The sequence below is a fragment of the Larus michahellis genome, chromosome 8 (genome assembly GCF_964199755.1).
Source record: "Larus michahellis chromosome 8, bLarMic1.1, whole genome shotgun sequence".
Taxonomy (NCBI): Eukaryota; Metazoa; Chordata; class Aves; order Charadriiformes; family Laridae; genus Larus; species Larus michahellis.
This window is the reverse complement of record NC_133903.1, coordinates 33,584,940-33,609,786: the sequence shown is the minus strand read 5'-3', so window position 1 is coordinate 33,609,786 and position 24,847 is coordinate 33,584,940. Positions and strand designations below refer to the sequence as shown.

The window sequence follows — 24,847 nt, the reverse complement described above, 5'->3', positions numbered from 1 at the left end:
CCAAACGGTGTTGGATGTGTGCTGCTGTGATCATCTGTGCCACAGGACTGGGTTTTTTTTAATGTAAATACAGATGTGTACATTCCTCCTTCCCTGCACGATTGTGAACATCTGTTGCTCCTATCAGAAGTGGTGCTAGTTGTAAATTACAGGCTGCACTGCTGCAAAAGACCCTGATAAGGGTCGAGTTACAGTAGAAGGAAGCTAAACTCGGTTGAAATTACGACGTCTAAACAATGTTTGGTTTTGTTAATGCTCTTTAAAATAATAACGTTTAGCAGATGTAACGTTAGCCAAACGGTACGTTTCGGCTGGCCGGGCGCCCCGCGCCGCCCCGGCAGGGTCCCTGGGAGGGGGAGAGCTGCCGGGGGTGGATCCACCAGCTCCGCTCTGCCGGGGCGGCGGCCACCTCCATGCTCCGGACCCCCACGGCCGCTCGGGACGACGCTACGTCGAGTCCCGTTATTAGACCACTTTGCAAACTGCACCGGCCGTTTCTTCGCTCCTTCGCGAAACGACGCGCCGCCGTTCGAGCCTTTTGCCACGGCAGCGGCCGGGGCCCGGCGGTGCCGGCGAACGGCCCCCCCCCGCGGCCGCGCCCCGCCGCCAGCCGTTGCCGGCAGCGGGCGGAGCGGAGGCGGGCGGGTTTGAAAGGGAGGCGCCGGCTGCCATGTAAGCGCTGCCCGGGCGGCGCCGCGGCCGCCGGCGGCTGAGCTGGGAGCGGCCCCGGCGCTCCGTCCCGTCCTGACGCGGCATGGGAGCGGAGCGGGGCGGTGGGCGCGGAGGGGAGCTGCCGCGCGGCGCTGAGCGGGCGTGGGGGCGGCCCCCGGGGAGCCCCCGGCCCATGGCCTTCATCATGATGAAGAAGAAGAAGTTCAAGTTCCGCGTGGAGCTGGAGCTGGACGAGCTCTCCTCCGTGCCTTTCGTCAACGGCATCCTCTTCTGCAAGGTGCGGCTGCTGGACGGGGGCAGCTTCAGCGGGGAGTCCTCCCGGTAGGTGCCTCCGGGGCTCGCCGGCCAAGCGGCTGCCGGGGATCCCGCTCCCCAGCAAGCAGCTCCGGCCGCGCTGTCGCCGCCGCCCCTTTCCCAAGGGCTCCTCCGCAGAGCCGCGTCCCCCCGCCTCTGCAGCCCCCTCCGTCCGCTCCTCAGCTCCCCCCGGCGGCCGGGGCTGGGGGCTGAGGCTCGGCCGGCTCCCGCCGTGCGGGGATCGGGGGCCCGGGGGAGGGAGCAGCTGCCCCGGGGCTTCTGGCGGCTCCCGTCGGCAGCCGGGGCTAGGGCCGGCGGCTGCGGGCGCGCTGCTCGTCTTTCCCCTCTGGAAGGGAGGCGGGCAGGGAGGTTCAAAGCTGTTGTGGCACGGCTTGCCGCCGGGCGGGCTGGATGTCTTCTCGTCCCGCCCGCGTTACCAGCATTAGCGGCCACAGGGTAGATGTGGGAGCACTTGTAGACTCCTCGTCTGCGTGGCTGCTCGGAGTCGTAACGCTTTGAAATAAATATTGAGGCTCTTAAACACCGAATAACAGGGTAAATGAATCCCTGAGTGGATGAGGGTTGTCCTAGAGAAACTGGTCGCTTGTGCCATAACGCCTGGAGCTGTAAAGCCTGATGACTCTGTGGGTAACGGGAGGGGACGACACGTCTTGCCACCAAGTCTGAAGTCACAGCAGTCCCATGTGAGTGTTGCGACCTTAACGTTTTATTCTGTTGGACACTGGCTCACTGTGTTTCGTTCTGTGGATATTTACATGGAGAGTTAACAAACAGTTTTGTGGAAAAGTGCTCTCTTATTTCCTGAACATATTCAGGTCATACACGTTACTGACCATTCATGCTTAATTCTGCAGTGCAAGTGCACCAGTAGACAGGTGTCTCTTTTCTTTCTTCTTTTTTTTTTTTTGTTTGTTCTTTTGTGCCTCAGCAATAGAGCTGTCATCTGCAGTGACGGTGGCTTCTTGATCCGCTGGTAGCGACGGGCAAACAGAGTGCAAGTGGGTCAATTTCTAGCAGGTGCCAGGCAAAGGCAGAACCTTGTGAATAAGAAGGGTGTGCTGTGGCTTCAGGTCTGGGCAGGAGGACACTACCCTTCCATTACACCGGTTCATGGTGTATGGGTTATTATATTACTTTAATGTTATTATGAAAAGGATTTACTGAAAAATATCTCATAGAATTCTGGGAGCAGACAAATCAGTAACAAATCTATGAATATTCAGTTATTTTCTTATTAAAACACTGCTGTTACAGAGCCTGCTAAATCATGTGCTTTTGATTCTGTAAATAGAATTTATCAATGAGAATAAAAAGTATAAACATGGAACTTTTGGCCTAAAACCTCCTTATTTAACCATTCCGTTATACTAGCTTGTATAATTAAAGATTAATTTTTCTTCTGTATGGTTGGAGGGTCTTCAACTCATCAGTGTTCTGCTCGCATTTCATGTCTCTTTTTCTTCAATGTTTTGCTTGTGAGCGACTTCTTCATAAGTAATAGATGATGATGCTGATCATGATTTTAGGCAGTAATGTGCCATTACTGTCCTAATGTAGCCCTTACTGCCTTGAAGTCATTTTCACAGGCTGACACATATCTTCTGGACAGTATCTCTATTCTAAAGGAGTTCATTTCAGCTGAGCTGATGTTTTTGATACATTATTGTGACCTTAGCCTTTTTTGCCTTGCCTGTTTAAAAGCTTGAAAGCAAACATGCATGTCTTTATGAATGTGAACAGTGTATTAGAGTAAAATATGTGTGATAGGAGGTGTATATAGGAAGTGTCAGTGGAAGTGTGACAATGTAAAAAAAATGCTGTTGAAGTATTGTGTTGGAGTCAAAGAAGCTTTGAAATTTTTCCATTTTCTTTTTCTGGGGGTATGGCTTAAAAATAAGAACAGCAGTGAAATATACGCTGGTCCACCAAAGTCCCTGTGAGCGGAACTGGTCCCTTCCTGCTGGACTGAGAAGTGTTGAGGTACGCTGGTAGGAAGGTAAAGAATTCCTCTGCAGTGATCCTTCAATGCCAATTTAGGGAGTGCCTTTGCTCTTGGCTTAAGAATTAACAGATGGATTTTCACAGTGGTGATTCAGCAAAGGTCTGAATAACTAAGGAAGAAATTAAGTTAACATCAGAGTGGCAGTATTTCAAAACTTGCTGTGAGCTTTTTTTTAATGGCCATCATCTTCTAGTTGCACACATTTATGAGTTTCAGTGTGAGCTGGCAGTTGTATCCTTAAAGTAGCGATCTTTATAGTGTTACAAAAGAAGTTTGAAGAACTCCATTGTATTTCAGAAAGTAATATACAAACTCATTTCAAATATTGCATAATACATCAAAAAACTGACCATGTCTTCTTAATAGCTTTTATTTTTGTTACTGACTGAGGTCTAGCAAACTATAATTTTTTAGGGAGAAGTTATTGAGAATTGAGGTCTCAAGTTGGTACTGATACAAACCAACTGCTGCCTCTTGCCTTAAAAAAAATAATTAAAAAATAAAATAAAAAACGGCAGTCATATCAACAGGCTATAAACACAGCCTAACATTATTAGCATTTTCTTTCCGAAGTTTACTCATTGAGAAAGAAATGTCATAAAAACACAGCACTGATTAAAGCCCTGTTTGTGCAAGCAATTGATACCTACATCATCCCTCTGAACATTGAAGTGGGACGAAAAGCAGACAGATAAAAGTTCAAGCTACTGAAAAATATTCTTTTCACTTCTCAGATCTTTACTGAGAAAGAGACATGCAAGAAATATGTTATGAAGACATGGTCCATGTTATTGGAGACTTGTCAGAGTCCAACCACTTTTCCAGCTGACAGAGATATGTGCCTGAAGTGTATAGAAATTCTGTGACCAGATAAAACCAGCTTGTATAGTGCAGTACACAGTGATCTGGTTTGTGTATAAATGGCAGCTATATTCATTGTTTACACATAACTGTGGTTTTTTGTGTTTTTATGTAGTTGTTTAGAACTCCAATTTGAAAACTTCTATTTGAAACTTTCCTATTTGTGAATTTTCTATTTGCGTATTTATGAATATTTACTGTAGGAAAAGAAAATTCTGTATTATAATGCTAAATGCTTAATTACCTGACAAAATATTAAACTTTTTAATGTAATCTGGTACTGTCAAATAGTATTTTGACCAAAGGACATTGAACAGCCAAGTAGTAGCAGTGTTTAAACCTAGGGAGGAATGTTTGAGTGTGTGTGCAAGAAGAGGACCCTGGAATTCTAGGGAGAATTCTAGGGGTAATAAGCTTTGGCTCTGTAACATGGAAAACCTTGAAAGAAGTTGCAGGAGGGGGAGGTTGTGTTTGGTTGTTTCAGCAAACTGCCAATCATCCACAGACTGTAATTCCAGCGCCCCCCCCCCTTCCCCCCCCCCCCCCCCCGAAATTGCTTTCTAATAATGATTTCTGGATCTCTACAATAGTATTTTTAGATTTTATAACAAAGGGTGGATTTTCAGCAAACAGACTGTGGATGTATGCAAAGTTATGCTAACAAACCTCATTTTCATTTAGAAAACTTTCTAGTTTAAGCCTGGCTTCCTATGTGGAAAGGTGTCTTTCTACATTTCCGTTTTTTTCCCTGGGCCAATGATATTAGGTGTCTCTCCGAAATTGGATACGTTAATACAGGATACTTGTGCAGACTCCAGGATACTATGTATCTGTACACTGCCTGGTCATAACATACTGTGCACATAATGTCTATGGCACCTTGAAAGGACAGAAGATTATTACAGGGCAGAAATTACACCTATGAATATTGTGAAGAGAAAAATACTATCTTAAGGTATAGACTTGACTAAATAGTAAGTATATTTATTCAAGGTTAGTGTAATGCAGACATAAATATATTGAAAGTATACGCTGTCTGCAACTGCCCTCATTTTAACAGCCTGAAGAAATAATTGATGGGCCCCTAGAGTAGATAACTGCTTATAGTCTGAGCTGTTTCTCCACCAGCAGCAAAAGAACAGATGGGATAAGAGGAAATCAAAGAAGTGTTGGAAAGTAAAGGTGTGCTTCCAACACTGTACTGTATAGATTTAGGCTACTGTATCTGTAAGCCTGGTAGTTACATTTTTAGCTTGATTTCCACCTGCACCCCACTCAAGCTTCTTGGTTGGGGTTTTCTTATGACTGTAGCCTTCAGTTTGGTCATATTCCCCTGCCTTTGAGATCTGATTTCTGACACTTTAGGTTGCTGATGTTTCTCTTTCCCTTCTTTTACAAACAACATTGAAAACTACAAAGCTGATTATGATCAGTACCTGTGTGACAGATAGAGATTAGGGGCTGTTGACAACTATAACTTTTTCATCAAAATATTTTTTTTTCCCCAGTGGATTCCAGGGAAATTTTTTTTCTTTTAATGTACAGCATGCCCTTGAGTCCTGAGTGGCAATCTCAGAGATCTTGCATTACTTGCACAAATATATTCTCATTCCTAATAGGTACGGGCTAGAGTAAGTAATTGTCTTCTGTAGAAATTGATATCTTATCTTCCAGATAATAAGTACTACTTACTTCTAGTGACGCTTGGCTACCTCCTTCTCGACTGCCTAAAACTACATTTGGTTTTTGTGACTCCAGCGAGTACATTTTCTGCCTCACTGGACTCTTCAAATTGCTTTTTACCCATTGTTTTCCCTGTTGCTGCTATTGCATTTGAAAGGCAAAATTTCTCCTGATAGTAACACAGCTTAACCAGCTTCCTGTTTTTAAGCAGAAGTACTTGTTAGAGAAACATACCTGTCAGGCGGAATTACTGTCCCTATCGCTCTCATCTTCCTGCATGACGTATGAATCCTGTTGACAGCCTTCAGAATTGGTAAAGGACAATGTGACTTCTAGTAGTTTTTCATCTGTAACTGGATTTGCAGTTGGATAAACTGAAACAAAGTAAATCTTCAAGCGCTGTTAGGCAAATAGCTGGTGGGATAAAAAACCTGGTTTGCAATTTTGTAGCTGCTCTTTTCAGGTTACCTAAGGTCCGCTTAGTGTTTTTTTCAGTTGTGAGACTGTTGGCTGAGCAGCCTCCAGGCCCTGTCCCTCTCTGTAGAGTGGAAGAGGTAAGAAGGGGAAGTTTTCTATGCAAATTATAACTTTTTTTTTTTTAATGTAGTGCCTTTGTACTTCTTCAGCCTTTCATTAATAGTTACAATATAATCAGTTTAGTCAACAGATTTAGAGAATATGCTTGACAAAGGTAATGTAATGTACAAGGATTGGTGTGGATATTCTGGACAGGGCTGAAGGGTAAGAAAAAGCTTAAAATATTAATGGGAGAGTTAATGTACAAAGGTGGAAGAGCAATGGTGTGGAAATAAGAGGGATGAAGAAATCAAATATCTGAAATAGATTGGAGGAAAATCAAAGAATTAATTAAGGGAGTAAGGAAAATAAAATTATATCTGAAAAGGGTCATCTTTAGGCTACAGTAGGAGATAAAATGTTTGTACAGACTGCATTTTGCATGGGATGTAACTTGTTATTGCAGATATGAAAAGCGCTTATTCTTTTGAGACATTTGTTACTGTAAGTACCAGTAGGAGATACAGCAGCAGCTAGCTTTTCAGGAAAAAGTTCCTGAAAAAAGATGCATGACAGGCACCTGCTAAAGAGGAAGGGGTGAGGGGGAAAAGCTTTTATGCTTAATGTGTCTGGCTTGTGCAGGAGAACTGGCACTTCAGTTCAAAAGAGCTGTTGAAGTTATCGGTTTGGGTTTTTTTCTGCCCTTGACCCCAGCACAGTATTTTACTGTCATAAACTTGCCATTTGCAAGCACCATAGCACCTGATTGCCTTCATATTTTAAGGGCTATTTCTGTTCAGGGAATAGTTGAGGGTGGAAGGGAGTGCTGCAGATCATACAGTGCAACTTCCTGCTCAAAGCAAGACTAACTTCAGTTAGATCAGGAAGCTCAGAGCTTTTCCTATCAACTTTGAAAATCTGAAAGAATGGTTTCCAGTCTTTGTAGACACCTACGCCTCTGCTTTACCACTTTTATTGTGAACATTTTTTCCCCTTATTTTATCTTGTTATTGCCTCTCTTTCTTTCTCCGCTCCCCACTAAGAAACATCTGGCCCCATCTTCTCTCTAACTCAGTAGAGATGGCTGAAGATAGTAGTTAGATCTTCCTTCACTCTTCTTCAGATTTTAAAAATCCCATGTTCCCAACTTCTCCTGCATGAGGTGCTTCCTCCCCCTCATCCCTGACTCCAGACCCTCATCTCACACCCCCTAGGCTTGCTTTAGTTTACCAGTGTCTTACCTCTACTGAGAGGGCCCCAAAAACAGGCGCAGTGCTGCAGATACAGCCTCACAGATGCTCAACAGAGGGGAACAATGTCTTCCTTTGAACTGCTGGCTATAGTCTTGCTAATGCAGCTTGCCCTTCACAGTGCTAATTCTCTTTCAGGTCTCTGTATTTGCCTGTAACCATCAGTTTTTCAAAAGTAGAAGTATTCCAAAGGAGCTCTATTTCCAAGTGATGATCAGTTTACACATATTTATAAGAAATACTTGATGTGAAATGTTGCTAGTTAAATCTTTAACCTGTTTATTATGAGTAAAAACATGTGCAATAGCAAACGATTGCTCTGTTAAAATTTTTGCATGTACTAACAGCAAATTAACTGGGGAGTTGTGCACTGTAAACAAGTGGAGCTCTTCCTGCAGAGCCAGCTGTTTGCTGTTTGCTTAGTGCTGAAATTTGTGAAACATTGAAGCTGTGTTTGTAAATGACTGGTTTTGTTCAGGTTTTTTGCAATGCTTAGGAAAAAATGTTTTTGTTGGAGAGAATGTATCTTCTTCTATGCCTTAGGCATGGACGAAACACAGAATGTTAAAGAAAAAGTAAACTGTGTTTCTTCCTGAATACAAGAAATAAACTGAAGCTTTGCATAAGTTTATTACTACTTTGGAGATCATGCTCTGAACTCTAACTTCAAGAGATGCATCTTTCTATATGAAGAATAAATTTAGCCATTCTGTTTATCAATAACAATTTAAAGTATAGCTTGGTATTTGAGAAGTTATGTTGAATATTTTTTGCTCCTTTGTAGCTCAATGTTCTTCAAAGATGATGAGGTTGGAATTGGTACATGCGTGGGCAGCATGTATGTTACGTGTATTAAGTTATGTGTATTAGATGCACAGAACATATTTGAATAAAATTGGTACTGGTGTTGGTGCTAGACCTCTTTTTATTTCCTTTAAAATACCTGTGTTAATTTCATATTTATGTTTTATCAATTTAGCAGTAAGGATTTTAGTTTAATTTGAAAGTGAAGGATCTCTTTGTTGGGTGATCTTGTTTATATTTTGCTTTGTGTGTACAGTAGAGATATTCAAAGAAGATACATGAGTAAACCATACTGTTTGATGCTTCAGCTGCACGGCTCTAAACCAAACAAGAAGAGTACATTTCTGTGTAGTAAGAGTGATTTTCTTCTGAGGTTCTTAACACTTCACAAATACCAAGCTACTTGGCATATCCTGGGGGACTGAATAGTAGTGCTCAGTGTTTTGCTTGAAACTGGATGGATAAGAGAGCAACTCAATTGCTCTGGGAGCCTGTTGCACAGGTATCTGTATCTTTCCCTCAACTGTGAGACTGCACAAATTTTAAAAGGAAGTAGATTTTGGTTAAGAGGGATGCAAGAGGGTATTCTTCTCTTGCACACCAAACCATTATGTGTTTCCTAGTATAAATGAGAACTCTACCCAACAATGCCTTCCTAATGCTAAAGATAGCCTAGGAAAGGTCAAATCTTACTGTAAAGTACCTGAACCACTGAGGGCACTGCAAATGTGGCTGATAAACTGTTAGATTGTAGGCTAATGCCTTAATTCCTGTCTCTGTAAGGTGGGATCATGATATTGGCATTCTTTGTTAGGTGCTCTGGAAAAGCTTAGGTTGCTTAGGTTCTCTGCAGAAGAAAGATGTTTGCATTTATATGTGGTTTTTTTATATGTAAAAAATACATATATGAATGCGATATTGTTCCCATTTAAGAAGATCATTTCCTACACTAAAATAACTTTGTGTTACTCCAATCTACTAAACACTGTATTTGTGTCAGAAGGACAGAGCTAACAGTATGAAGTTTATTCAGCCAAGGGTTGATCAAAGGAAGATGTTACGTTAGGCGGTAAAAGTTCATATGCACACCCACAAATGAGTGCAGGAAACAAAGGCAGGGGATGGCGAAGGAGCTAAAATAACACCCTGCCCCAGCTACTCCTGGGCCTGTCACAGGAGCCATCAGCCCATCAAAGGTCCATCTACGCAAGCCCAGGGACACAGAGGCAGGTGGGGAACTGAAATTATGGACTTGGACAAGGGGACACCTTGTCCGGGCCCCTCCCAGGGCTGTCCCAGGAGAGCCTCAGCCCCATTGTCCAGGCAGGAAACCCATCATGTTGAGCTAACACTCAAACCAAAGCACCTTTTGGACTGAGGGGAGTTGTTGCCTAGTGCTATGAGACACATTATGGGATGCAGGGGAAGAGGCTTATGGGATGTTCAGGGGAGGAACTAAAGGTGAAAGAAGGGATGAATTTAGGTGATTTGGGGAGGAACAAGTATGGGGAAAATAGAGAGGTAAAGGGATAAAAGGGCTGGTTATGTATTAGTAGTTTGCTGGTTGGTACATTTGTCTGGCCATGCCCTGTTTCTAATCAGTGCAGTCTATTATATCTTCTTATTAAACTGCATGCTAACTCTTTCCTGGGTGAAGGGCCCTCTGCTCAGTGTGTGTGTGGAGGGTGGCGGGGTCTGAGTGCCAGCAACTGCAGTCCAGACTGTGCATCAGACAGCCCAGGTGTTTGTGCTGTCAGCAACAGGAGAAACCTGAGTGACTGGACTTAAGTGCCAGACACGGGAGTGGGATGGCAGGTCACAGGGGCTTGTGTGTCCATTGTGTCAGCAAATGGAGCGAGAGTCTTGGTGCCAGCAACGGGCCTGGGATTGTGGGCCAGAGCACCCGTGTGCCTGGGTGCCAGCAACTGCAGAGACCAGATGAGCGATACGAAGTGCCAGCCACTAGGGTGGAACAGAGTCAGAGACCTGTGTGCCTGTGGTGCCAGCACTTAGTGTGCAGGTGTGTGTAAATGCTATCAGGGATCAAGACAGACTAGGTGTAGAGTAGGTGGTGTAGTCTGGGAGCCATACATATATAAATACATACATATATATATACACGCACACAGATAAGTCTTGCTAGCAGACCTCTGTCCTGTTCATCCAGAGGGGAGTGGGATGCGGCTGTTGGTGCTGGCTGTCTCTGCGCGTGCTCTGTGTATTTGTGGCGCTGGTGGGTGCTTACCAGGAATACATCTTCAGCCTTGCTACTGGTTGGATCTGGGGAGTGGAGCTGCAGCAGCCTCAATTCTCTCGGTCTCTCTGATCAACATGATATATTTTCCCCTAAAAGAAGCAAGCAAAACTTAGGCAATATTGGAGAAGTTGCACTCACTCAGAGAACTTCTCTAAAGACATATTATTCACTGTACTTTGGACTCTAAGAACCCAGCCTCAACAATTCTTAGAAGTCCAAAGCAACCCTCCCAACAAACTACCAGCTTTAAAAAATAACAATAATATTCCTATTAACCTTATGGAGTGAAAAAGCTATTTTTTCAAGGTATTTATAGTGAGTAGGTAACTCACCTTCTGTCCAAAAGCTGTAAGATGTCTAAGCAAACACTCCTTTCCTTAACATAAAGAAGTGTACTGACCCAATTGATTCCAAAAGTATTTCTAGAAGTAGTTTCATATGAAAGTAGTCTAATATAAAGATTGAATGGCATCTTAAAACTGAAAAAAATTGCTTCCATTTTTGTTGTTTCTTTGGTGACCAATGATTCTAAAATCACTAAAAAACCAATTTGTTTAACATAATCATCCACATACGGATAAATGTTATAATTGGCTGTCTAGAATTGAGATAAAAACTTGAATAAACAATTTGCTAATTAGTGGAACACAGTATTTTGGTAAATGTCCACAAGGAGTTTTGGCTTCTTTGTTTCTAAGCCTCTCCTCCTAAAGCTTTTCCATTTGGCAAGAAGGGCTTTTTCCCATGACACTTAAGGTCCTTAAAAGTGATTTATTTTTTGCATTTGTAGCTATTTGTTGAAACAAGCCATTATTCATATCCTTTATCCATGTGGAAATGAACAAACAATCTGCTGGTCAGCCCATCACTTGTTAACAAATTAGGATGAGAGTTGACTGGAGTAGGATTTGTTGTTTCTTTAGTGTTGATTTTCTTGTTGATTTTCTCTTTTGTGGATCAGAAGAGAAAAAATAAGTCTTTTATCCATCATTCTAAACTGCAATTGTGTACAGTACATAAAATGGATACAGAAAAAGACTTGTCTACAACTGAAATCTTGCATTTGAAATTTAGTCAATGTGAAATTGTCCCTGTAAAGAAAACACACTTAATTTGTTAAACTAATGGTAACTTAAACTATACTTTGGAATCAATGTATTTTAAAATATTTGTCTATTCAATTTATTGTCGGCTAGGTCTTACTGACAGCATTTGTTAAGTCACACTGAAGCCGTAGAACCCAGTACAAATTTGAACGCATCTTAGTAACTAAGATATATTTTGATTCATAAAACAACTGGTTTTGCTTTGCATGTGGTAAAGCGACTGTGAGGCTCATAGGAAACTGACTCATAACGGAAAGCTTTCTCCAGCGTGGCCTGTAGCATAGGCACACTTGCCAAGAAGTTATCTGGGTTCATTTCCATAGTAACCAATCAATATAACTGTTTATTTACTAAAGGCCTTGCACTTGAACTAAGAATCTCAGAAACTTAGACATTACTCTTTATAGTTAAATGTTCTGATTATTTGACTTGGTTTTTTTCAGCCTGAGGGGAATAACTTGCTTTTCTTTGCACAAAAATTGCCTTAATTAAAATACGACAATTTTTTCTTTATATAATGTTCATCAGGGGTGGCAGTTGGTTTGGTTTTTTTGTTGGTTTTTTTTGTGGTTTTTTTTGTTTGTTTTTTCAGATTGTGTACTAGTGTTTAAATATCTTGGATTTTTAAAAAACATTGTGCTAGTAAAAGAAACTAATGGTACTTTTTTGATGTCCTTATGAGGAGGAAAGGGGTATTCCTGGTCTTACTTGATTTTATTTTTACAAGAGTAGTGCATTAGTATCTGAGCAATTATACCAGTGGACAAGGAAAGAGCTACAGATGTCATCTATCTGGACTTCTGTAAGGCCTTTGACATGGTCCTCCACAACATCTTTCTCTCTAAACTGGAGAAATAGGGATTTGATGGGTGGACTGTTCAGTGCATGAGGAATTGGTTGGATGGTCACATCCAGAGGGTAGTGGCCAACAGCTCCATGTCCAGATGGAGATCGGTGACAAGTGGTGACCCTCAGGGGTCCGTACTGGGACCAGTACTGCTCAATGTCTTCATCAATGACATAGACAGTTGGATTGAGTGCAACCTCAGCAAGTCTGTGGACAACATCGAGTGGCACAGTGGACACGCCTGAGGGACAGGATGCTGTCCAGAGGGACCTGGACAAGCTCAAGAAGTAGGCTCATGTGAACCTCATGTGGTTCAACAAGGCCAAGTGCAGGGTCCTGCACCTGGGTTGGGTAACCCCCACTATCAATACAGGCTGGGGGATAAAGGGATTGAGAGCAACCCTGCCGAGATGGACTTGGGAGTTCTGGTAGATGAAAAGCTGGACGTGAGCCAGCAATGTGTGCTCACAACCCAGAAGGCCAACTGTAGAAAGTGGATGTTGGAGAAGAGAAGGTTCCGGGGAGACCTTATTGCAGCTTTTCAGTACTTAAAGGGGGCTTGTAAGAAAGATGGGGACAAACATTTTAGCAGGGCCTGTTACAACAGGACAAGGGGTAATGGTTTTAAACTAAAAGAGGGTAGATTAAGATCAGATATAAGGAAGAAATTTTTTACAATGAGGGTGGTGAAACACGGGCACAGGTTGCTCAGAGAGCTGGTATATGCCCCATCCCTGGAAACATTCAAGGTCAAGTTGGATGGGGCTCTGAGCAACCTGATCTGGTTAAAGATGTCCCCGTTTATTGCAGCGGAGATTGGACTAGACAACCTTTAAAGGTCCCTTCCAACCCAAACTATTCTATGATTCTACAGTGAATTTAATGACTTAAGATAGTGACATAAATATCCCTTCTCTATTTGAAGCAAAAAATTGTAGCTAGACAGCTCACGATAAAGGTAAAACTGATTTTGATGTGGTGGTGTTTTTAAGAGAGAGAGGGTGTTTTATTTTTTAGTTTTTAGGATAATCTCAAAATGTTACTTGGAAAAAAAAGAATTTAAAAAAGAATACGGTGATTTCATTTCTAAGTTACTGGACCACTGTGGTCTGCAGAAAAAGAGCGTTCTCAGAAGTTGTTATTTTTAAGCACAGTATATGAAACCTGCAAATATGCAGACCCCAGTTACCCATGCATCTGGGTAGCTCTGTTCTGCTTGACAGAGGACATCTAATTGACTATTTTCTTTACCTGAGACTTGAGCACCTATCACAGAAGTGTTATAAGTTATTCTTAGGCCTTCTAAGTGTAGCATATGTTAGCCGTTATCAAATAAGGTTGTAGTTTACTTAATGACTTCTTGCTTAAGCCTGTTTGCAGTAGGGGATGAAACTATTAGTATTTGTCTTTTTTGAATTTGGGTTCTATTTTGGATTTAAATAACTCATATACTAGCAGTTTGGGATTTATTTTTTTTCCAAAGCACAGGAAAGTTTACAATATAAAACATAACGGATAAAAGGTAGCTCAGCGTGTACAGAGCCTGTTCCTTTTTGGTCACACGCTTGAATATGACTCAGTGTTGTATCATCAGAATCCGTTAGTCTGTGTGGTGATTAAACTGACTCATTTTAGGCAGGCTAGTTTATTCCTACCTTAGGAAGTCATGGTGCCAGTGAGCACTGTAGCTGGCAATCTCACCAGCACAGCAAATCGGAGCTTTTGTGTGAGCCTTGCAATTCATCATTTCTCCACAGGTGATAAACTCTGACTCCAGCTTACGTGGAATTTTACTTCTGATAAAGATTCAGACTGGTTCTTCAATAATAAGCTGCTGTAAGAAGTTAATATATAAACATAGGAATGTACGTATTAGAAAAATGTAAGAGAAAGAAAAGGACAAATACTGCTTTAATATGCGAAGACTGTACTTGAACGATTAGGACAGTGTTTAGCACAGTTTCACCACAGTTCCAAGTTCTGAGTTTAGAAACATGGGACTAGAAAAGAGCTTTTGATCATTGAGGCAGGTCCCTCAGAATCACACTCCTTATGTCCCCTGTTACTGACAAACCGGCCAACCTTGTATTTAAATACAGAAAGATTTTTTTTGCTCCTACTTTTCTTATTTGAAGGCCGTTCTAGAAACTTCCTCTGTGGTTTGAGACCTTATAATTTTCAGTTTTAAATGGGTGTTTGATTATGCCTTATTTTGGTCCTAACCACTTTTCATTTGACTTAGTTATTTAGTCTCTGGAGTGTTTGAATTACTTAGTGTATTTTTATTATATGTTATTTTTTCTTATAAGATACGGGAGTTTCTAGTACCTGTTCATTTTGGAGTCTGTTCTTGTTCAACCACTTACCCAAACAGAATGATGTGTTCCATTTGAGCCTTATATAATGACATTAATATAGCTGAAAGCATCCCACATTTTGCCTTTTTTTTGAGCCGCATCATATATGAACAAATCTGTTCAGATATTAGTCACAGAATCACACACAGAATGGTTCGTGTTGGAAGGGACCTTAAAGGTCATCTAGTTCCAACCCCCCTGCCCTGGGCAGGGACACTTCATTGCTCTCAAATGGCAAGCTCCCAGTATGTAGCTGAAATTCTTGTTTGCCCCAAGTATATTACTTTGCATCTGGTTATTGTACATCATCTCCTTTGTACTTTTCAGGACTCAAATTTATCTAGTTCTACTTGTATGATGCTCCCTTTTTCTGTATTGAAAAACTACTTGTCAAAGACAGTATCTTGAGCACATTCCAAAGCTCAGCAGCTTGGAAGACAGTGCCTGGGAGCTGATTTTCAGAAGACTTCACCCTCCTGAGGCAAACTGGAGAAATCAGGGTCTCGTTCATTTGCAAAAATACATGGCTGTTGAATTTTTCTGTAGATCTAATATTGTGTTCAAGCTTTGAAACAAGTTATTAGTCTTGCTACACAAAGAGAAGAATGAAGGATGATTATTCAGGCCTTGGAAGAGATTTTGCATGAAGTGACCACTCTACAAACAGTGGAACCAGTGTTTGTTCTTGAGCTGTCCTATTGCATTTTATGGTCCTGAACGTATATGCAACTGATACTAAGCTTATGTTCTCTCTTTGCAGGGAGGTAGTACAGGCAAACTGTGTCCGCTGGAAGAAAAAGTTCTTATTTATGTGTAAAATCAGTGCCAGCGCCACAACAGGGATTCTGGACACTTGCACTTGCAGGGTGTCTGTACGGAAGGTAAGTAGTTCTTTTTCCCCTCCTCTCTTTCCCTGCTCTTTCTTCACTTGTTTTGGTTTAATTTTTAAATGTATGATAAGCTTCATAAAGCATATTCTAGCTGAAAGCATGCCAGGTCAAAAATCTGTAGTAATCCTATTAATCACCTTAGTTTGACTAATACACGGGGTTTTTTTACATTCTTATTGAAAAGAACACTTATTCCAGCAAGACGGCAAAGGAATCACTTATCAGTCCTTATAAAGTTAGCCCTTAATAGATACTTCTGGCAAGCAGCAATAAACTTAGAAGCCTTGACCTGTGCTAAGTACCAGAATTTTGTATGCAGCACTTCCTACTGTTGAGGCTAGACTTTGCAAGAGCCAAATGCTGGTTGGCATCAGGCACTCGCCCTTTCCCCGCCTCTGCAAGATGACAGTCTCCTGCTGGCCTGCACTGAGGACGTTATTAATACCAATTTCTAAATGACAACAGTACAGCCCAGCAAATGTGCTTTCTAAAAACACAAAACAAACAAAGCAACCCAGTCAGTATCTTTAACATCATCTTTTCTTTTTTTCTAGGAGTTAAAAGGAGGAAAGGCATATGCAAAGGTAAATTGAGACGTATCTAATTTTGCCTATGAATTAGCTTTTATTTCTTGTCCTTTTATGCCGTTTTAAAGTAATTCCAGAACAGTACTCTAATACCCATGATTTCATTATGTGCTTTATAGTTGATACAGTGGTGTTGGAACTCTCGATCAGTGTGTTTACTAGGTATATAGTAGTAGTATACCACCAGAATGTTTTTTTTCTTTCCATTTAGTATGTTGAAAGTGCTGATAAAGGTAAACCCTTCTGCATGTGTTTACTTTTAAAATAAAAGAAAACTCTCCCGGTTCACTTTCTCTCCTAAGACTTTAATTTTTAACTGAAAATAGAACTATGCAGAATTTGACACTCGACATTTGCTTTCTGCTTTTTGCCTTGGGCCGCTCCCTTTAATGGGCATCCTCTTATTCATATTTGAGAGAAACTGCTGTTGAGTGGCCCTCAATACCGTGCATGTAGCAAGTACTTTCATTTAGTAATATGCTGGCTACTAACTTTGTTATTTTCTCTTAACAGCTGGGATTTGCAGATCTAAATCTAGCAGAATTTGCTGGATCGGGAAATACCACTCGTCGCTGTTTACTGGAAGGTTATGATACCAAAAATACAAGACAGGACAACTCCATTCTCAAAGTAATTTTTTTCCTTTATCATACTTAAACTAATAAAGCAGAGAACAAGGGGTATTATTAAGCACTTAATGACATTTTAAACATATTTGCTGAACCCTTTCTAGAATGAAAACTATTTGAAGTAAGAGTAAAAACATCAGCATTGTTTAGAGAGAATCATTAAAATCCATGCAGTCAAAAATATTTCTCCTACTCTTTGAAATGCAGCTGGATAGCTGTAAAAGAAAAGCTTTCAAAAGGTATTCATATTCTAATAGGAATTGAAAAATGGAATAGTGAAGCATGATGAAAAAATTAATACATTCATGTAAATGTAGCGATTATATCTTTAAGAATGGGCAACTCCCTGTGCAGCTTTTCTAAGACTGAATCTCTTAATTGGTTTACGTATGTATAAGCCAGCTTCAACACCTTCATGACTCCTGCAACTTTCCCTCTGCTATTTGGTAGCAATGGATGCAACAATTGGTGAGTGCTCTTGCAAGAAACTCACTCTGCCATTCTCTCCAGTCCAGGGAGTTTAAAAAAATGAATAAGCTGCATAAACCTGAAAATAATTACATACAGAATGTTACAAGTAAATTGTTTTAAGATTTCTTTTCCTACCAAGACACTAAGATTCATTTCTCACGCTATTGAGTATACTGTTTAAGCATGCACTTTCTCATTTCTTTAAGATGGTCATAGACTTTGTCCAGAAAACTTTTAACTGATGGCTTTGACCCAGCTAACAAGCTTTCTCAATGCATTGTTGTCCTATAGCATTATTTACATTTTGTGGTTTTACTTTATCTCTGATGTTAGCACAATCAGTTCTTTGCACTTTGCTAAATAGTCTCAGCAAAGAACATACTTCAGCACTCACTGTTTTAAACAATATTGTTTGCTCATTAAGATTTCCTGTCTCTCTATTTTTTCCCTTGAAGCCATCTTAACTATTAACGATTCTAAGATTCTTCTTGATCTATGTATCTTTTGCAAAATCTTGTATGTGCAACTATGTTACTTGAAATGCTATTTTGTTGTTTGCATGTGTACTAAGAAAAAAGATGTAGTTTTTTGCATAAGTGGGTTTATTTGCGTATGTGTTGATGCCATTTTATTTTACTTAAATGTAAGATTTTTAGTAAGTATAACAGTGACATGACCATATATCACAGACCAATTCAATTTTTTTTCCTTACAGTGGGTTTTGTTTTCTTCATGTGTAGGTTTTGATCAACATGCAGCTAATGTCTGGAGACCCATGCTTTAAAACGTAAGTTTATAAAAAAATCTGTGTGGGACAGTTTTGATTCTGCATTCCATGCTCAGAATTACACTTCTAATTTGCATTTCTAAATCTTTCCTATCTGGGAACAATATTAAAAAAAAAAAAAGGGGCACAAACAAATGGGATGGTTGCTGAATAATGGCTCACATGGTAAAAATACCATTAGAAGTATCATAGTTGTCCTTGCTATTAAATACTTAGTATATTTTCAAGCCACTAGCCTGCACATCTGTAATTAAAAAAAAAAAATCATATGGGGAAACTGTTCCTGCAGCAAGTATATTTATGCAATAAATATACTTGGTATGGGGTGATCTGACTAATGCTTGTGTTTGGAATATGTACTGCTACACCTTTTATTCACAAGTCTCAGATGATTTTAAAAATTTTTTTTTTTTAAAAACAGAAGTGTGATATGACTTAGTACAAGAGAAAGCACTTACAGATATTTAGTTAGCAAAGACATTATGCAACTTAGTAAAAGATGCAAGAGGTAACATCTGAGAGGGGAAGCAGCTTATGAAAATACACGGCTGTATATTCAGGATCCTTTGGCCTCATTGTCCTTAATCTGTAGTTAAGGAAATGTTTTGCTAGAGCACATTAACATCCATAACTAAGCAGAGAACAGAAAAATGACGCATGCTAGGGAAAAACCTAGTCACGAGTAAGATGAAATTGTTGCCTTCTTTCTAGACTAATAAGCCATTTTTTTATGAGGCACCCAAGCTTAGTGGATAACTAACGTGAAACAGTGCGATTGGCAAGCTTCCTATTTCCAGAGAACACCACTATCTTGCTAACCATAACTTAATTATCCTGATCAGTGGGAAGTGAAGAACTCTCACATGTCATTTGTATTATAAGAGATATTTTACAACAACCTGAAAGCCATTCATTTTAAGGATAGGCTGAGAGACACATATAGAATCTCCTTCCATGAATGCAGTGGGGAAAATTCCTCAATACTTACCAAGATTCTTAATGCTGCTGCTTTTCTGTAATTTAGAATGTTGGTAGAGTGGGTTGGTCAAAGTATATATGCTTTTCAGTTTAATGTCAATCTTTTCTAATTCTACCTGACAGCAGATGGCAATTTTGTCTAGATCAGGTTTAAACCAACTTAGTTGTATTTTACTTCTCACAAGATATATGGGGGAGGGAGGGCTTAATGAAATAATTCCTTCAAAATGAATTTCATCCCTTAAATTCTAGTTTAACTCAGTTTTTTCTTCAGTTCACTTTATTGACCACGTTGTTATACTGAAACTAGTAGGAGATGGAAACAAAATGAGAGGATGTATTTTCTTCCCACAACATGTGATTAAATTATGGAACTCCTTGTTCCATCCTTGTTCACAGCTACACGTTGCGAATGCTAAAAGCTCAAGAAAGAATTAAGACAAATTCCTGAATAAAAAAATTATTGAGGGCTATTAAGTATAAAATTTCATATAGAAATAACTATATATTAAGTATAAAACCGAACTTACAGATGAGGTGGTACTGGAAGAATATTCAGGAGATACATCAGGAGATGTGTGCCATGTTCTCTCAGCATCTGTTGTTTACTGCCGACAGAAACAGGATGCAAGGCTACACAGACCTTTGGTCTGAGACAACATGCTTGTTCTTACGTTAGCCCTTTCAAACACAATCTAAGGCAGAGTTCCAAGTATTACATATAACTTGAAAACAAAAATTGATCTTAAGGAAAACAATCTGGGAAAAATCGCTAGCTTCACCCTTGTTATGTCAATCTCAACTTTTTGTGTAGGTTCTCGACTTTCTTTTATACTTTCGGACCTTATGTTGGATCAAAGGTATCTTCCATTGTAAAGACATAGTGCTTACTTACTAACTGCTACACTGAAACACTTTGACTTCAAGCATGGATTAGGTTTTTTATTCAAAATAATTTCACAAACTGAATTTAACCTCATCTTTTATCAGATTAACATAGGCAATCGATGTACCTCTGAATAATCCACTGAAGAAAGATAATAATCTCGTACAGGCTTAATCTGTAGCAGTAAACATATACTGAATCTTCCTTAAGTAAAAAAGATTGTGTTCAAAGTGAAATGAGGCTGCAGCTCCAAGAAAAGCAGCACTGATCTCCTAACTCAGTCTGAGGTACAAGTATGAAGTAACCCATGATTTGGAGGTTTTAGCTGTTTTGAGATAGGTTCTGGTGTAATTAGGATAATTGAGAACTGTTTTCTGTAGCAGCCTAGAGACTTTGTGCATTACTGTTGTGGCTGTATCCTTACCGTTGTCTCTGAAGAATGTTGCCTGCACAAGTCTAGCTCAGATGATTCACCACATTCTTCAGTGTCCCCTCAAACCACTAAAGGCCCTTTCTCCTCTCTTCTTCTAACCTTCAATAAGAACAACACAAGATGAGATTTTACAGTGTTCTTACTGAACAAATAGTAAGAGGGTACTGTCTGAATTTGTTTGATTAGGCTAAGCTTTTCTATGTCTCTAGTTATTTAGCACTTCTTGATTTACTTTTGAGTCAGAACTCTTAGCAAATACATCACTGCTATTGATAAACAATTTCTCAAAGGCAATTAACTAATCATTAGTCTTGTATACTAATAAAACAATGTGTTTCTGCTCTTTGCTGGGTGGTAGTTGAAATTAGTACCTAAATTGTTTTCTGGCTCCCTCGGAAAAAATCTGTAACTGAAATTATTCAGACTTGGCATTTTCTTCCAAACTGATGATATAATCATTTCCTGGAACGTAAACTTTCAACACAAACAGAACAAAAAATTTATCTAATCCAGATGTCCTTGGTAGAAGGAAAAATAAACCCTAAAACAATTTCACAATCTGGAATCAGCTACGTATTTTATGAAGAAGCTTAGAAGGCTTGATGTTTGATCTGGGGTGACATGCCTGAAAGCATTCAGGTCTTGCTTTCAAAAGTATGTTAGGCAGTTAAGTCCCACAAGTATTGTATTTCTAGAAGTGCTTTTTCTCTTTCTCTTTCCTTCTTTACTTTCAAACGTAAGAGGGGAAATGTTGGTATGCATAAGGACAGTGACTACTGAATATATCAAATCTAAAAATGTCAACAAATATCCATTCATATGCAGACCAACAGTCTGTTCCCAAAGTCAAAAATTAGAAAGCATTAAAAAACCTGTACATAATATCTAGTTGTATTTGCTTGCAAGAGAAGATTACTTTCGTGTTGTCACTTTCTAATTAGTTCCCTTTGCACTAGCGAAACACAAATTTAGAGGTTTATTCATTTTAATAAAATATCCCTTTGGGTCTTGGTATAATCTCAAATAAGCATTTAAACTTTATTAAAAGCTTTTTTAAATTTGAACCAAATTTAAGTTATGTCATACATGATGCTTTTTTTTATCTTACGGAAGGTAGAATTTAGAGGGGAATACATGGAGATGGTAACATAGACCCCTTTGTTAGGAGTGGGAGGGTTATCAGCCCAGAATCTCCTCATGTACTGTAACAGAGACGAAACAAAGCCAGGAACACATCACAGTGCACAAGTTGAGTTGGCCGACTGTTGTTGTACGGGTTGTTTTGTTTTTTTTTTTTAATTTACCATCTTGTCATGTATTCCATGAAGTACAGAATTATATAGAGTCTTAGCATGTAAATTATCCTGTGATTAATACACTTAAAAAAATAATAATTAAGAACTTCAAAATAAGCACGTATCACTCTATCAGTGATTAAAAAAGGAAAAGCCTTTCCAAGGATCTCCAGAAGCCTGGAGGACTCTAAGGGCTGAGCAGATGGATTCTGTAAAATGTCCTTAAATTCAATAGCAAAAGCTTTTGGGTTTTATTTTGGTTGCCCCCTTTTAACAGGCGGCATGTTTTCAGAAAAAAAGTTAGAAGCTTATTGACTTGAAGCACAGTATGAATTATGCCAATTTACCTAAAAAGAAAAATCTGTGCTGATCAATTTGGAGTGATTACAGCAAAAGTTCAGCAAATCTTAACCACCTTTTTCTTACAGGCCTCCTTCCACAGCGATGTCTATAGCAATTGCTGGAGAATCAGAATCTTTGCATGAAGACAGGAAAGGTGGAGAAAACTTAAAAGTTGTGCATCTGGGCATAGCAGGTATAAAATAATGCTCTTAATTTCTCAATTCTTTTATAACTGGCTTCATAGCTTCAAGGAGATGTATGAAATACTTCAAATCTTAAAGGGATGCTGACAGTTGGCCCACAAAGGGACCTTCTTTGGTTATTAGTTGAGACAAACTCTTCTAGATAGCATCAGTGGGATCTCTCTTTTTTACTTTTGTAACAGTTTATTTAATTGCAAGAAAGAACAGAAATCGGATTGATAGCCTGCTTTCTTTTTAACATTTTAAACCTTTTATTTTCTGTGTGGCACATTTCTTGATTTACTTTGGTTTGTACTTTGACTGAGCATTTAATTTGTCCCTTGATTTTCAACTTATGAATCACGGGGATATGCATAACTCTAAGTACATTTTGACTGGTAAAAGTTCTAAGTATTGTTTAAAATTAAAATACTTACTCTGAAATATAGACTATTAGAAAAAAATACTATTAAAGTACTTTATTATAGGATGAAATTTGGCCGTTTGGGGTTTTTTGTGTGTGTGTGGTGTGTTGGTTTTTGGGTTTTTTTAACAAGCTTCAGGCTCTTACACAGTTTATTAGTTTCCACCCTAAACACAGCTTAAGTTGTCTTAACCACAGTTACTTTTTCATCCAGAAAACATCTAGCGCACTATTCCACTATGGTATTCTGGAAAGCATGGCGATGTCTTTGATGTCTACACTGTAGACAAATATAAAACTACATTTCGTACAAATCTTTCTAACCCAGTGGTATTCTCTGATTTTGTTTTACTCAGACAGAAACGGATTATGTTTTGGTTTTTTTGGGGGGAGGGGGAGGGTTGGTTTTTTGTGGTGTTTTTTTTTATTGTTTTGGGTTTTTTTTTGTTTTTTGTTTTTTTTGTCAGGAATGCATATTTGTTAACATACATGGTATTTTTGCAGCACTTGAATCTTCAAAAGGTTTGTAGAAAGCCAGTGTCAAGCCCCTAATCCCTCTGGGAAATCTGACACTTGAGTCTAATCAAGATTACAGGCAAAGTAATAACAAAGCTGGCTTTAGCAACAGTATCTGACTTGCACATGTTGCAGATGTCTCATCAAAGAGTGCCTCAGTCCCAGATGAACTTGGTGCATGTGGACATTCCAGAACATCAAGCTATGCAAGTCAGCAGTCAAAACTGTCAGGTACCTGTTAACAATTTTGTTATGAATTGTTGGGGTTTATTTACTTTCACAGTTTTAGACTATAGAGAACAAGTGTATTTTATATGTTTAAAAAAAACCCCAAACAACACAATGGTCTGAAGTTGAAAGCTTTTTCCTAGGAGTTTCAGGTGTGGGGAGGGAAACATTTTTTCCATCTTAAAAGCACAATGAATTATCTGTTCAGATGTGAGACAGCTTTTTCCTTAGCTCCCTCCAATTAACATATCTGAATGAGATTTTTACCTCTTCCATGTGTAAAAACAAATAACTTACAGATGGAGCCTTAGTTCTAAAAAGCTTAAAAGTAATGACACCAAGTCATTATATGTGCTAGGAAGCAAGAGTTATTTAGAACAAAAAGATGTGGTACAATACAAAACCTGAAATAAATTGCCTAGTTGGTGTATGGACATATACTCATAAGGCTTTTGAAGTCTCTTTGTAAGAAGACAAAACACAAATTCTGCTTTCAGGATGGTAAAAATACAAGTAACCTTGGCTGTCAACAACATACCTAACCTAGCTCTCCTGCACTTTCCCAATAGGATATAGCACATGTCACTCTAGATCATCCAGTCTGTCTGAACTCTGCCACAGGAGAAACACCTCAGTGGGTAGCACCTCCACAGGAATTGGAAGTATTCTAGAGCCATGTGAAGAGACTGAGCCAAAAGTAACTGAAGCTAATATTGATGCATCTCTTAAAGATGCATCATCAGAAAAACTCTGCAGGTACGCTTAACTTTGAAAGACTTATCTAGCAGAAGTAAAACCTAATTTACTCCATCACTTCTAAGAGCTCTAAATACACTTATTTTTGCAGACATCCTGTAAAGCAAGACTCTGTGGAGTCACAGCTGAAGAGGGTTGATGCTACCAGGGTTGATGCTGATGATATAGTTGAAAAAATACTCCAGAGTCAAGACTTCAGTTTAGACTCAAGTGCAGAAGGTATGGAGATAAATAAGGGAGCTTAGGGAAAATTGATGTACGTGACAGGCCTTAGGAAAATCCACTCTCTTCACAGTCCCCGTTGCTTGTAATTGTAAGGACTGTGCATATGTATCACTATGTTTTCTGCTTCATCCTGTCTCCCAGAAGTTGAAAAGACCTTTGCAAGACTTGGTAACTTTCCCAGAGAATTACTTTAAGCCTGAAAAGAAAAGAGCAGGGGCAAATCTATGAGGAAGGTAGTTTTTCCAACCTATACCATGTGAAGTTTGGTTCTTCATTACTTAAAACATTTGCATCTGAAAGTATCAGTTACAAAACTGGTAGATTTAAAATGTCTTCATTTTAGATAGGGCAACATTAAAGGAAGCTAACGTGTTATTTCCCTTGCTTTTTAGAAGAAGGTTTAAGATTATTTGTGGGCCCTGGTGGAAGCACTTCTTTTGGAAGCCATCATTTACCAAACAGGTATGTAGCCTAAACAACTAATCCATAGGCAATACTAAATTGCATCTTATACAGCAGTTATTCTGTATGAACATTCTTGATCTTTG

The 24,847-nt window shown here is 39.5% G+C and overlaps 1 protein-coding gene across 2 annotated transcripts in view; it reads left to right on the top strand.

The window, feature by feature from the left end:
* The first annotated feature begins 625 nt into the window (after positions 1–625).
* Positions 626–24,847, top strand: part of EEIG2 (EEIG family member 2) — a 28,148-nt gene continuing 3,926 nt past the window's right edge. Inside the window, exons 1-10 of one of the 2 annotated variants that reach the window (XM_074599554.1) lie at positions 626–993; positions 15,431–15,551; positions 16,115–16,144; positions 16,661–16,777; positions 17,988–18,034; positions 22,055–22,161; positions 23,226–23,321; positions 23,888–24,074; positions 24,166–24,293; positions 24,695–24,761. In XM_074599554.1, coding sequence (XP_074455655.1) covers positions 755–993; positions 15,431–15,551; positions 16,115–16,144; positions 16,661–16,777; positions 17,988–18,034; positions 22,055–22,161; positions 23,226–23,321; positions 23,888–24,074; positions 24,166–24,293; positions 24,695–24,761 — 1,139 coding nt within the window. In that variant the 5' untranslated portion in view covers positions 626–754. Of the gene's footprint in view, positions 994–15,430; positions 15,552–16,114; positions 16,145–16,660; positions 16,778–17,987; positions 18,035–22,054; positions 22,162–23,225; positions 23,322–23,887; positions 24,075–24,165; positions 24,294–24,691; positions 24,762–24,847 lie in introns of both variants that reach the window. The other variant, XM_074599553.1, reaches the window with a different exon arrangement.